This window comes from Gouania willdenowi, chromosome 18, assembly GCF_900634775.1.
Source record: "Gouania willdenowi chromosome 18, fGouWil2.1, whole genome shotgun sequence".
NCBI lineage: Eukaryota > Metazoa > Chordata > Actinopteri > Blenniiformes > Gobiesocidae > Gouania > Gouania willdenowi.
This window is the reverse complement of record NC_041061.1, coordinates 27,902,019-27,916,366: the sequence shown is the minus strand read 5'-3', so window position 1 is coordinate 27,916,366 and position 14,348 is coordinate 27,902,019. Positions and strand designations below refer to the sequence as shown.

The 14,348-nt window shown below is 39.2% G+C and overlaps 1 protein-coding gene across 1 annotated transcript; it reads left to right on the top strand.

Annotated features, from left to right (window-relative positions):
• The first annotated feature begins 10,139 nt into the window (after window positions 1-10,139).
• Window positions 10,140-11,374, top strand: LOC114480411 (trace amine-associated receptor 13c-like). The gene is made up of 2 exons (XM_028474542.1): window positions 10,140-10,435; window positions 10,557-11,374. Exons 1-2 carry the CDS (start codon window positions 10,263-10,265, stop codon window positions 11,365-11,367), a joined length of 984 nt encoding a protein of 327 aa, XP_028330343.1. The 5' UTR covers window positions 10,140-10,262; the 3' UTR covers window positions 11,368-11,374.
• The last annotated feature ends 2,974 nt before the right edge of the window (window positions 11,375-14,348 follow it).

The following is a 14,348-nucleotide window of genomic DNA, read 5'->3' as shown; positions in this document are numbered from 1 at the left end:
AAAGAACCATTTTATCACTTCTTATATATCAAACTTTAAATAAAATAGGGTTGTGTTTTGTTCTACCATGGGGAGGGGGATCTGATTTTTTAAGGTGCCTTCACATCGAACGCAACTTAGCGACGAGATTATATTAAAAATTTTTAACTTTAATCGCTTTTAATGCATGTTGTGAGTGTAACTTCTCTAGGACTCCTTTGAAAAAGAGGTTTTTGACCTCAATGGGACTTTTCCTGGATAAATAAAAGTTAAAAAAAATAAATAAAATATGTAAATGATGCAACGTCAACATCCAGCAACTCACGTGATTAAGTTGCTGGATGTTGAAAATTTTGAACTTTTTAAGCAACCTCGAGTGACGCTGTGTCGTGATCTCCAAGCAGCAATGAGTTTCTCCTCACTGAGGTAGATGAAGGAATGAAGTGAGCGAAAAGAGTGACTATGTTCAAGCAACTCATCACGGGCAACTTAAACAACTATAGTCCCTGAAGTCGCATTCGGTGTAAATGTACCTTTATGTTTGTGTTTGAGATGATAAACATATATCTGTATGTTTTTTAAACAGAAAAAACACAGTTTTACCATATACTTGTTTTGAACTTTAAAAATGAAAGAGAATTTAAATATTTTGTTTACTTTTAAAAGTGGAAATGTGTTGATTGTGTTATCTGCTCTATAGGTTACCTTTTGTCACCAGCCAATAATAATTGTTCTTTACGTCAAAAGCCAAAATGCAAGGACAACTGAATAAATTAATTACATTAGTTAATTGGGTTTTGAATGATCAATATACCTTTCTAAGTCATTTTATAATATTTTTAACATTAGGTCCATGTGTACAGCAGAATCTGTAATCACATTTTTTTAATAAGATTTTCCTAAAATGTGAGTAAAACATTAATAAATGGATCAACTCTGAGCTGCTGCTAACACACTGTAGAGTTGAGGTGAGTGTGCCGACATGTATAAACTGAAAGAAAGAAAATATTGATATTTTTCACAGTAAAACAAACAGATCTTCTTGGTGAGCTTCCAAAGGCAAAATGATCAAACAGTAACAAGTACACACAGGGGTGGGTGGACCATCGTGAGTACCAGGAGTTTTCTTGGTGGGCCGATCAATAACAGGCTGATGAACAGCTGTTTTTTCCTTTATGTATTATATTTTTAAACAACACTGCCGCAGCACAAGGAAAAAAACAGCTAAAAATGTAGAATGTAAGTTAATAAATGAAAAGGCAGAGAAATTAAGAGTCAAGAAATATCCTTCAATGGACACACAATCACAGCACCAGCCACTATGACTTTTTTGAACAGGTGTTGTGACAAATTCTGTGACCCAACACATTGATGGTTCTTGTCCACTCAGTAGCACAACGTGGCTGAAGTCAGTGAGTAAATGTAAACTCTTTGTTTCAGCTACCAACAGTCACAATCAGCTACCAGAACTGGTGGTTCATGGTGGCTCCACTGGAGCAACTGGAACAACCATTTAGTCTGGTCACCAACTGTGTCACAACAGCCACTACGACTCATCTGAACAAAATAGCAGTAAATGTTTAATTATCTCCTACCTGCTCTGAAATGACTTTTAAAGTAAAAAACCTGACTAAACCTTTACCTAGTGTTGTGTTCAAGACCGCACTATCCGAGACAAAGACTTGCCCGAGACCAGAATGCACCGAGATCAACACAAGACCAAGACTTGGGAGCCGAGACCGAGTCAAGACCAAGACCGAGACAAGCAGAGACCGAGACCAAGACGAGACCGAGACCAAGACCATAAACATTTTTTTTTTTTCAATTTAAAAAAATATATAAATAAATAAAATTATGACAAGGTTTGACAGTTAAATAACATTCTCTCTTTAGTTTTAGTTTATTTTATATACATTTGACGGACAAAAAAGGTGCTTGCAAAAATTAACTAAAATATTAAAACTACTACTGCTACTGATAAATTCACAATTATTCTACATATTTGAAAACAAGATTTTTATGTCAGCTGAATGTACAGCAAGTGTTTAAAAGCATTTCTGCCAAGAAATAATGATTCTTGATTCTGATTCTTTGAGTTTTACAGGTCAACAGGTCACAGAGTTCACAAGATAATTTTTTAGTTTGAAAAAGCCTTTAAACAGGTTATTTTTATTGATTCACTTAGTTGATTTAGTTTCGTTTGGTTACTGTAATGTAACTAGGATATTCAATTAACAAAGGTTTCCAGCTGTAACTGTAAAAGTAAAACTTTCTGAAATAAAACTACAAACAAGTTGTCAGCAGTGTAAAAAACATAGAGCCACAGGTAGATGTGAAACTAAATAAAATAAACTCAAACCCTGGAACAGTCATGTGACAAATCAATCAATGTTGAGAAAGATTATTATTATTCTAGATACAGTGGAAACAGAAACTACAAAAAATAATTATATTGTGAACCTGTTTATATTGTGGGGAACATATTATATACATACATGTAATTGGAGTCTAAAGACACAAAAAAACACCACTTTAAAAAGAAAATAGACTAATATAAGACCTCTTTACAGTTATTTGACTCATTCTGGCTTGTGCAACTTGTGGTGATGACGCGCTGGTGACGACATAATCCAAGATGGCGGCGACCCGGACTACAGCCGATACTATTTAATAAAAGCCTTAAAAGACATGGATATAATAAAAAGAGTGGATGGACAGAGGCATAAACATGCTAACACACACGGACACACACAGACTTATTAAACACACACGGTCCTCGGTAAACGGAACAGGCTTCACCAGCCGGCAGGCACTAGGACCCAGAGGCGGAGTAAGTGCGTCCCCCGTACTGCATTCACAGGCTGTAATATCACCAGTTTATCATTTTACCTGTTATTAGAGCTTCTGTCTTTACCAGGGAGATAATATTTATTAATGGTGATTGTTTTACAGAGTTTTACTGGGATTTTTACCGGTGATTAGTTTCTATCTCCCTTGCGCTCCGCGGTCAAAACTGACACCGTAGCCAGACACACACACACACACACACACACACGAGTGTGTCACACACATGTCACTCAGTCACATTATGGAAGGTTGTGGTCATTATATGGGGTGGATTAAAGAATGAATAAAATGTTGTTTTATCCTTTCTTCTCCGTGTTATTATCACATTATAAAAAAGTTTAAAAATAGCAGGAATTAGTGCTGGTCTCGAACGGTCTTGAGAGAAAATCCCGAGTCCGAGACAAGACCGAGTCAAAATGCTTCAGAGTCCGAGACGAGACCGAGACCTTTAAAATTACCGCTCTCGACTACCACAACACTACCTTTACCATTATAGATGCTCTTTGATAGAGCTTAAAATGTGCGTGACCTGGTGGTATTCCCACGCACAGATTTACAAACCGCTGCACACACGTGACTTTTCTGCAAATGTGTAGCAAAAGTCACAAAACTCATCCAATCTAGGCCCAAAATTGACAGATTACACATCAAAGTACATTTGCAAATACTTTTGCTACAATATTGGTCCCATAGCATATACCTGATAATCTTAAATGTGTAAAATGATATGTTTTTGGCAGCTAATAATCAGCATTTATTGCATCACATCTTTATAAAATAAGCAGTTTCCATTTTTTAACAGATCTGTAAAAATTGGGTTGGTACCTACCTGCACTACAGTGAACATTAACAATTCATGAATGAGAAACCTTAATGTAAATTAAAAATGTGAGATGTGCTGCTTATTTGTTTTTGTTTCTGAATTAATGTCTCTTTTTGCTCCCAAATATCAGACTTTTTGAACAAATGTTCTCCTTTGGGGGAAATGTCAGAGTATAGAGCCCATGTTCACTAAGACCAGTAAAGACAATATTGGTGGTTTCTCTTAAATGGGATCTTTGGACAGGACTTAACTCGTGGGTGGAGATCTGTCAGTTGCTCACAGACCTGTTTACAGAGGGTCACATGCATTGTTTCTAATACTGATAAATGTTACTTTCTCTGTTTGCTCTTTTAGTTTGTTTCAGTTTGTTTCAGATTAAAAACTGGTGCTGATGACAGATTGAGGGTCAAGCTACCTGCTTGATGATTTTCAGATCATGGCTGGTTCTTGGCCCCCAAAGCCACACCAGTCGAGAACCAGTGGAAGTTTTGATGTTTTGACACAGAGGGACTAAACTCCAACATGAAGTAGGATAAATGAAGAACCATCTGTTTGGATTATTTACTTGGTACAAATTTAGGAAGAAGTTATTGGCGTTAAACTACATTTGTATTAATTCTGTCTGTGACAGCATCTGATTAGAAAACAAGATAAACCTCAGACTCAAAGATACATGTAATATTTAATGTTCACATATACACTATACCTGTAACCTTTCAGTACCTGACCTTTGAGGTTTGACTCTGGGGGCTGTTCACAGGTAGAGAGAGGATTCATTACATCAGATATCAGTGATAGAGAACTACACTGTGTGTGTGTTATTCTCTGAGGCCACACCTTGTATCATTACCTGCTGACTCAGCCTCAGTCCCACAGGGATTGGTCCAATCAAAGGTGTGAAGAAAAACAAAGTAAACACATGAAGGTAAACCCAACACTCCATTCAACCAACGTGTTTCACATTAGTCATGTAACCATGTTGCTCTCCTGATAATAAAGAGTCTTCTCATATTATGATGCAAGAGGATGGATTTTGTGTGAAAAAAGTAGGAATTTTCTGACTCTGAACATTCTGAATCTGACCGCAGAAGCTGAATTTAACACATTCCTTGAGTCAGCCAGTTTGCAGGTGAATAAAAAACCCACTTTTTTCATTTCAGCCCTGTTTTAAAGGCCTGGAGTGGCCATGGTGTAAGGAGAAGAGCAGGAAAACCATGCTGGACCTCATCTTTGACAAAATTGGTCAGAAGCTCATGGACTTCAATATGTCGTGTTCTGTTGGTTTTAGCCCTTGGGGTTCTCTTTTAGTTATTCTGTCTTTGTTTTGAGTCTAGTCATGTGTTTAACTCTTGTCTGTGTTTCAGGTGTTCCTGATCCCCTGTTTTGTTTTTGGATTTTGGGTTTTGTAATAAAACATGGACTGGTTCCAGGAACGTTATGCTTCTATCCTGCCTCCATCTTTCCTTGCATTTGGGTCCACACCCATACCGGACCATGACACAATATCTGTGAAACTTGTGAGTTCCAGAGAAGAAGCCTTCATCATCCATAATAATTGAAACATTTTCTTTAAAAGATGAAGTGATGATGCTTTAAAATAAACTAAAGAAACCTCTCGGATGAGAGGTGAAATGTCCCCAAAATAAACTTCAAGTCCAGTTGCTGCTACTGAGATACCAAATCAAGAGGAAGACCACAACAGTCATACCACATAAACTCAAATGTGCAATGCCTACAGCAGTGTTGTACCCAAGACCACACTATCCAAGACGAAGACATGGCCAATGGCCAGATCTTCAAAAGGATTGTGCTGCAAAGGATTGTTTTGCAACACAAAGCCACAGAAAAAATTACGTGGTGCAATTCACAGAACATACGCAAACGGTGATATAAACGCAAACTGCGCCGCAGCCACCTGTTGCGCCACTCTCTTTTGAATTTATGTAAATGAGGGAACACTCATAACTCCTGTGCAAATTTGCCTCCCTCGTTTGTAAAAAGGCCTCAGAGCAAATAGCACCTCCTCATCCACAAACACCAGCGTTAATTGCCACTTGCAGTTAGAGCAGCGCAGTTACCGCCGGTGAGACCCGTGAATTAAATCAGTGCAATTTCACCTTCACTCTCTCCCACACGTAAATACAGTGCTTTAAGTGGGCTAGTTTATAACTCCTAGCACCTTACATCTCTTCTGAAAATGTTCTCTTGGGTGCAGGGTTGGACTGGGACAAAAAAGTCCCAGGCATTTTTAACCGAGACTGGCCCACCAGGTATTGATGGAAAGACAATGAAGCCTATGAATGAAAACAAACTTTCTTGTAACAATGCTTATACACTGTCTTGTTGGTGTAAATCTACATGTCTAATAAACTTAAACCTACACCATCCTCCCAGTCCTGTTATTCTATACAGTACTTAGCAGAAACCTAAAAGCTGCTTGGTCTAGTTAACCTCCTGAACAATGTACAACATATAATGGGATCCTGAAATTAGGACAGAAAGGATGAGAAGTGAGACATGATTATTGATGAATATTAAAATGAATAAATGACAGATTAAGTGATATTTTCATAGACTATCTATTCACACATCAGCACAGCAACACAAATTATTTCCTCAAACATGGCAACCTTTAAAAAGTGAAAGGGCACAAACAGAGAAAGGTGAGAAATAAACTCCTGATGGACTTAATCAGATGATCAAGGTACTGGTATCTTCACTCTAGAAAAATAGTTGAATCATGTATTCTATACAGTACTTTACTTGTTTGCTCTCAAGTTAGATACAAAACTTGTTTTCTGGACTGTACTTTGTACAATGACAGTAAAGTTTAATCTAATATGAAACATTATAAAGAGTGTTTTGAGAATTTCATTTTACCTCATCAGGCTACAAAAGTAACTTTCTCAACAGCTCACTCGTCTCAGCTTCCCTGTAAATAAAAAAATAAAAAAACATTCCTGTGGCACACATATAGCTACTCAAAGGGTAAACAAATGTAAACAAAGAGGGGGCGGGCTCACATCTCGCTATGGTAACCCACAAGGACAAAAATGTGAAAAAAGTCCGAAAAAACTGTGCTGGAAAAAAAAAATAATAATAAAAGAGATCTTTTTTTTTTTTTACTCGAATTTGCAAAGCAAAAGTCGTTTTTATCTATACATTTGATAAATATTTTTTTTTTTTTCACCCAGCTCTACTGCATAGAGCACTTTTATCAAATGAAAAACATTGAAGAGAGCAGTAGAGAAACTGTCATGCTAGCTAGCATGCACAGCTAGCTAAATTATAAATTGGCCTACTTCTAATGACTGTGTTAGAGTTAGCAAGCACAACGAAAATAATTACACTCAAACTTGATTCATATGATATCTGACCCAGGTAGACGACAGTTCATCACTTCTTAGCTGTAGTTCAGATTCCCTCCACTCTCACCTGCGGCGGCCGCGGGTCTCTCCTTCCCCTTCCCCTCATCCACCTGATGACCACCTCTACCATTATCACCTGTGGGCTGTGGCCGCTTCTGATGCTGCTGAAGACGAAGCTCCACCATAACCATCAGCAAACATCTGTGTTATTTTCACACATTTGGCAACATCTGCCTGAAGAGCTTGTAGCTTTTTATGTCAAATTTTAACCTCGCCACCTTTCCGCTTCTTGCTGCTATTCTCCACTTTCTCCTCTCGCTCTGTACGATTGATTGATTGACAGCCGAGGCCCAAGAGGGAAGGGCATCGGCACTCGGCTGTAATTGGTGTAGTTTCTTCAAACTATCAACCTGGAGTTTTCAGCCAAATGAGTGACCTCTGTGTCATTGCATGTACACATTCTGGCTGCTTAGTCAACTGGCCTCCAGTAATTGTGACGAAGCACATTTTGAAGATCTTTAACACGCAGTCCTTTCTTCATGACATTTCAGCAGTGAATTGGGACAGAATCAATCTTTTCTCCTCCTTAGGTGGTGCCTGGTCATATTTCAAGAATACTTTTAGCCTAATCATCAACAAACGTGCCCCGCTGAAAAAAATGAAGACCAAATGTCCCTGGATCTCTAATGACTTTGCAGAACTTATCTAACAATAATGCCCTGTGGAGGAAAGCCTATTCTTTCCATGTTGACTGGCTTGCCTTCAGGCAATGTAGGAATAAAAGTACACAGTCAATCAGGAAGGCCAAAATCTCCCACAAAAAGGCCCCATTTCATGCTATTTTTCACCCATCTCTATTTGTTCTAAGAACCTCAAAAACATAGTATTTGAGGTTTAGTTTCCCAAACTTGCCTGTTTTCCAGAGTTTTAGCTTCTGAAAAATCACTTTATTTGCAATACACAAACAGGCTGATTTGTGGCCTACTTATGCATATTCATGAGTGGGTGTGTCTATAGACGGGACACTGACTTCCTCCTCCCCGCAGGATGACGTCGGCCCTGAGGACGGCCAGCCCTCCTCCCACCTACTTCGTAGCCGAGCTCATGCTGCTTTATAAACACGAGATAGAGCGTGGGGGCGGGGCGTTCACCGGTTCATGCATAGACTGTAGAAAATACATACATAGCACTGCGCAAAGGACGCTGACATGCTCACCTTTGTGGATGTCTGTTTACATGTCAATCACGGCAGAGAGCTTCCTAGAGGTGTGGCTTCTCCAGCTCAGTACCGTGTCAAATTTGTCATCAAAGTGGGAACACGTCATTAAATTGGAGCGAGGTGTTTGGGCTCACCCTGCAGTAAGAAAGGAGCAAATCACCCTCTAACTAACGATTGAGGGAATCAATAAAAAAACACTTTGGGCGTGTGTATGAAGCCCTAATAGAACTTTATGATGTTTAAAGCACAAAAAAGTTGATTTAGCTTAACATGGGCCCTTTAAGGGAGATAAAAATCCGATGCAAGGAAGTTCTGCAAAACAGTGCACTCTATATCATCTCCCACATTTCCTGTCGATAGTGCGCTTGTGTTTTAATATTACCTAATCGCTCTAGATTGCGATTGGAAACACTCTTAGACTGGTGGAAACAATAGCTCTAGAATTGGCCTGTTTGACCGCTCTAAACTTGATTTGGGAGCACACATAGCCTCCTAAATCCTACAACATTTTACAATAAAGTGTGAATGCAACTTTAAATGACAAAAAATTTAATCTATGGTAATATCTGAAGTAGATGGAAAGATTGATGAAAGGTCGCCCTCATATTTTAACTTGTATGAGGGGGACCATCTTGGGCCCCTCAGAATTTGGATTTTCAAGTAGGTTTGAACTAGTTATTCTGAAGATAAATAACCCCTCTAAAATTAAAGGAACAGGATTAGTGTGGGTTATTTTATCCAGATTATTTTTTACCGATTGTCTTTCATGATCTGGAGAAAAAAAAACATTTCTGATTCAATATACCATAGAAGTACTAGAGAAAGTCCCCCCATTTGTAGAGCAGGTGGTCTCTGAGGAAGGTCCATTCCGCGCACTGCCCCGAGGCGGCAGAGCCACAAACCAAGGGAGGGCCGCCCCACGTCGCACCCGCAGGCATGCAAGGGCACGGCCCACCCAGAAAGACTCCCGCCAAGACTGGCTCAGCTAGCAAGCATCCGCCGCTTGCCCCCCACCGGTGCGGGAACAACAGCCGCTGCCACGAGAAGGAGTCACACCAACGGCACATACTTGGCGTTGTGCAGCAGCCCCCAGCCAAGAGTGACCGGAGCCACTCATCGGCCGCCAGACAGCCAGACAGCAATTGAAAGCGCCCACCACCCACCGGAACAGCGAGCACCACCTCCCAGCAAACAGCATCATCCCGAAGAGCCACGCAACCCTGCCCCAATCCCGGTACAGATGCCAACATCTCCCCAGCGCACCCAATCTCCACACTGGTGCGCCAGGCCCCCAGGGCCCATATATCATGGAGACCGTCCCCAAGACAACCAGGAGACGAGCCAGGCACCCAGCCACATCCAAAGAGAAGAGGCACCTCCACAAACCCCGCAAGGCTGACCCAGCAACGACCCCCAATGCCTCCCAAAGGCCCATCGCCCCGACACGCTTAACTGCACCACCCCAATGTAATTGTGCGCTACACGGTGGTGTACTCTGTGATTTTTAATGTGTGTAGGTCCTCAAAAATGTGATAACCTTTTAGTAAGAAGAAGAACATCATTAATAATAAAAATGAGGTGCATTACAATAGGGTCCTACGCACTGTTGTGCTCGGGCCCTAATTAATGATTACAGTAAAAAGGTTTAAAATTAATATGAAAATAAATGAGTCACAGGTGTCTGGCTTTGCTGATTCTTCTCTTTTAATTACAGCACTCCTATGAAAGGATTATCAATGTATGAGAATAAGAATCAGATCTCAGCAGTGAGTGTTTCTAATAAATGCTGAGTATGGAGTTTACTAAGCTGATAGAATTCAGTACGAAAGGAAAAAGGTCAGAATTGTTTAGTGTTGCATCATGTAGGAACAGAATAATAATCTGTCAATCAGACGGTCTCTGAGGGAGGTCCAGTCCTCAGGTCCAGCCTCCACATCCCTGTGTTGGAGCAGGAATAATATATCAGTTGTTCATCAGAGAGGCTGAGGCAGAACGATGCAGAGCTCATCATCTTCTTCTCCTCACTATGAGCACACCTGATGAAGCTGAGCTCTGCTATCCACACCTGGGAAACTCTTCATGCAGGAGGATCGTGCGTTCTCACTCAGTGTCTGTGCTCCTTCACATCATCCTGTCCTCCATCTCTGTGCTCACTTTAACTCTCAACCTGCTGGTCATCATCTCCATCTCACACTTCAGGTATTGACATGTTCTGTTGTTTTATGACTTGTTATGTTGTTAGACTCCTGCTGTTTTCTGCTTTGATGATAATTGTTGTATCATATAATGATATCAGTGTGTTTCTCTCTATCTCCTCCAGGAAGCTGCACACTCCCACCAACTTCCTCCTCCTCTCTCTGGCTGTGTCAGATTTCTCTGTAGGGTTTGTCTGGGTTTTTCTGATCCTCCTTATTGATGGATGCTGGTTTTTAGGTGCAGATTTGTGTGTTTTTTATCTAATATTAAGTTTTGTATCGACCTCTGCTTCAGTAGGAACTGTTGTGCTGATATCAGTTGATCGTTATGTGGCTGTTTGTGATCCAATGCACTATCAAACTAAAGTCACTAAAAACAGAGCAAATATATGCATTGTCCTATGTTGGTCTGGTTCTACTCTCTTTCACTGTCTGAGGCTAAATTACATTATAGAAAATCCCGGTCAGTTTGATTCCTGCACTGGAGAATGTGCAATTTATGTCCATCCTGTTGGTAGAATTATGAATGTTGTTCTGACTTTCATCTTTCCAATCAGCATCATAGTGGTTCTGTATGTGAGAGTGTTTATAGTGGCTGTGTCTCAGGCCCGGGCCATGCGCTCTCATGTTACAGTGGTGACACTTCAGAGTTCACAGAAGGTTAACAGGTCAGAGCTGAAAGCTGCTAGAGCTCTGGGTGTAGTGGTTGTTGTGTTTCTCATGTGTTTAACTCCATTTTACCTTGTTTCACTAACAACAGGGTTGGAAGTGGGAAGTTTATCATCTTATAGTTTTGTTGCAGGTCTGTTTTTCTTCAACTCTCTGCTTAACCCTGTGATCTATGTGTTTATGTATCCCTGGTTCAGGAAATGTGTGAAATGTGTTCTTTCTCTTCAGATCCTGAAGTCTGGCTCCAGTGAGGCCAACATACTGTAAAGAGGAAAAGTCAGGGAAAATGTGCTGCTGGGATTTAAAACAGTCACTGTAAAACTGTGGTGATGTGTGATGAATGTTTTTAAAGTTCTGTTTACTTTAGCCATGAATGAAAAGAAAACACCTGCTGATGTGTTGTTTCTAGAAAACGACTTCACACATTGTATTTGATATTTTGAAGTTAAAACTGTTTATCATTATTAAAGTTAAAATCAACTTGGGGATTTTTTACAGTGACATGATATTGTTTCCGAGGAAACTAATGTACATTAATCACACAAACACTCTTGGTGAAGTTATTGATCTAATTTTCACTTTCTTCATTCCAGTCAGCATCATAGTGGTCCTGTATGTGAGAGTGTTTATGGTGGTTGTGTCTCAGGCCCAGGCCATGCGCTCTCATGTTACAGTGGTGACACTTCAGAGTTCACTGAAGGTTAACAGGTCAGAGCTGAAAGCTGCTAGAGCTCTGGGTGTAGTGGTTGTTGTGTTTCTAATGTGTTTAACTCCATTTTACCTTGTTTCACTTACAACAAGGTTTGAAGAGAAAAGTCCATCATCTTACATTTTTGTTATTTGTCTGTTTTTCTTCAACTCTCTGCTTAACCCTGTGATCTATGTGTTTCTGTATCCCTGGTTCAAGAAATGTGTGAAATGTGTTTTTTCTCTTCAAATCCTAAAGTCTTGCTCCAGTGAAACCAACGTATTGTAAATCTTACATCAATTTACTTATTTTGTTTATGTTTGGAGATTTTACATGACTGTGAAAGCTGGTGGAGTGAACTAAATTGAAAGAAATAACTTTTAAGTGATCAACCTGACATGTTTTGATATTTTTATGTAAAACTGATCTGAAGAACAATCAGAAGTTGCTGATGTAGAGACAAATGTGCACCAATCACATGCACAGCAAGTTGATTTCTGTAGAGTTCAACAAATGATAAAAATGATAAAACATACATGATACAATTGTGAATAAAACACCTCATCTATTACAGTTTGTTTAAACAAAGCGTAAAGTAAGTTAAAGTTAGGCAATAGTTTATTAGGAACAATGAAATAAATCAGCAGACTATGAAATATGATCAGATCACACTTTACCTCTGTTGTTTACAATGTTACTTTTAAAGATTTATAAATTAAAAACTATAACGATGAAAAAAAGTGCTTGTGACCTCATTTCTGGGAAAACACCACATCACACAGCTGTTCATTAATGTATTGACTTGCAGTGAAATGTACAGATGAACAAAATAACACAATATGATTAAACATTTTTTTGGTGGAGGGGGGCTTTAAACTCAATAAAGTCTGTACAGTACAGACTATAAACTATAAAATCATTATTCCAACAATGAGGAAAATTTATAATCATTGACAATGAAAAGAAATGACACCTGTGTGGAGTTATAAATATGATGTGCAAAAAGGTGAAAAAGTGTTTAGTGTAACTGACAATAAGAAGAGATAGGAAGAAAGAAAAACAATGCTTTGAAATAAAAATAATAATAATTCATAAATAAATACGTATGAACTTAACTCTGTTAGCCTTATTGAGTGTGTGAGTAGACAGCACACTGGTGTGTAGTATGTAGTGCAGGGCTATTCAACTACATCTTGCTGTGGGCCATAATGTTGGAAAGCTATTGTTTGTGGGCCAGACATTCCTGGCACAGTTGCTCTTTTTTTTGCCTTGTCTGCCCATGCTGTCAAAGGTCAACACTACTTGTAGTGCAATCATTATGAGACTGCAATACATGTTTTGTTATTGCAATAAAATAAATGTATTTATTTTATTGCTTAATTGTGACCATCACCAGCCCTCCCTAAGGAAGGGTAAGAAACATTTATTATAGGGAGGATATATATATATATATATATATATATATATATATATATATATATATATATATTAAAAAAGGCATGTTTACTTTATTTGTCCGAATTGGTGTTTTAAGATCAACCGATGATTGGTGATCCAGTCTCTGTCCAGGAGGCAGACCACCGTGGGGCAGACTCGGAGTCTCATGCCAAAACCTGGCTTTGGGTTTTCAGCGCGTCCGCTCTCCGGTACCAGTCCACAGCAGAAGCCCCCCAGAGTAGAAGATGGATCCTAATCGTGATCGCCAATTTGTCACGGCAAATTTGCGGTTGACCTCATTTGGAGACATGATTTATTGCTCTGGTGGAATGATGGAGTCCAGTCGAAACGTGATGATTTAAAAAAAAAGGATTTATTATAAACTAAATGAAAAAGAGTACAAAGGAAGAAGTGTCCCATCCTGTTGGGAGTAAAGGCGGCCAGGTACTAAGCAGAATAGTTCAAAAGGTCTTATGTCCGGCTCAGGATATACATGACTACCCAACAGTTTTCACAGTTTAAGCTTTATACAGATATGAGAAAAAGTCCCAACCCTGAAAGAAAAAAAGGAAGGGGTCAGATGCTCCCAACTGTGAAAGTGGAGGATAGGTTAGCGCCACTGTTATCTGTCCTTGATAGTGTGTGTGCGTGTATATCTGCATGTGAGTTTGGCCTTCAGCAGAGACTGTGAGTTGCACTGTGGATACAATACGATTTGTACTGTTTAATCTAACATGACTCAGCTGTTCAAAAGTGCAAAGAGTAATGCAGTCATCATGTATTAAAACATGACAAATTGTACACATGAACACACATTTGACGATATGATGATGAATATAATAATTGCCATAACAGTTCCTTTGTTAGATTTTATTTATCGGGCTTTGATTCTTTGGTAGATTCTATTTATCGGGCTTTGATCCTTTGTTAGATTCTATTTATCGGACTCTGTTCCTTTGTTATATTCTATTTACCTGTCTTTGTTCCTTTGTTAGATTCTATTTATCAGACACTGTTCCTTTGTTGAATTCTATTTATCGTGCTTTTTTCCTCCGTTAGATTCTATTTATCAGACTTTGTTCCTTTGTTAAATTCCATTTATCGAGCTTTGATCCTTTGTTAG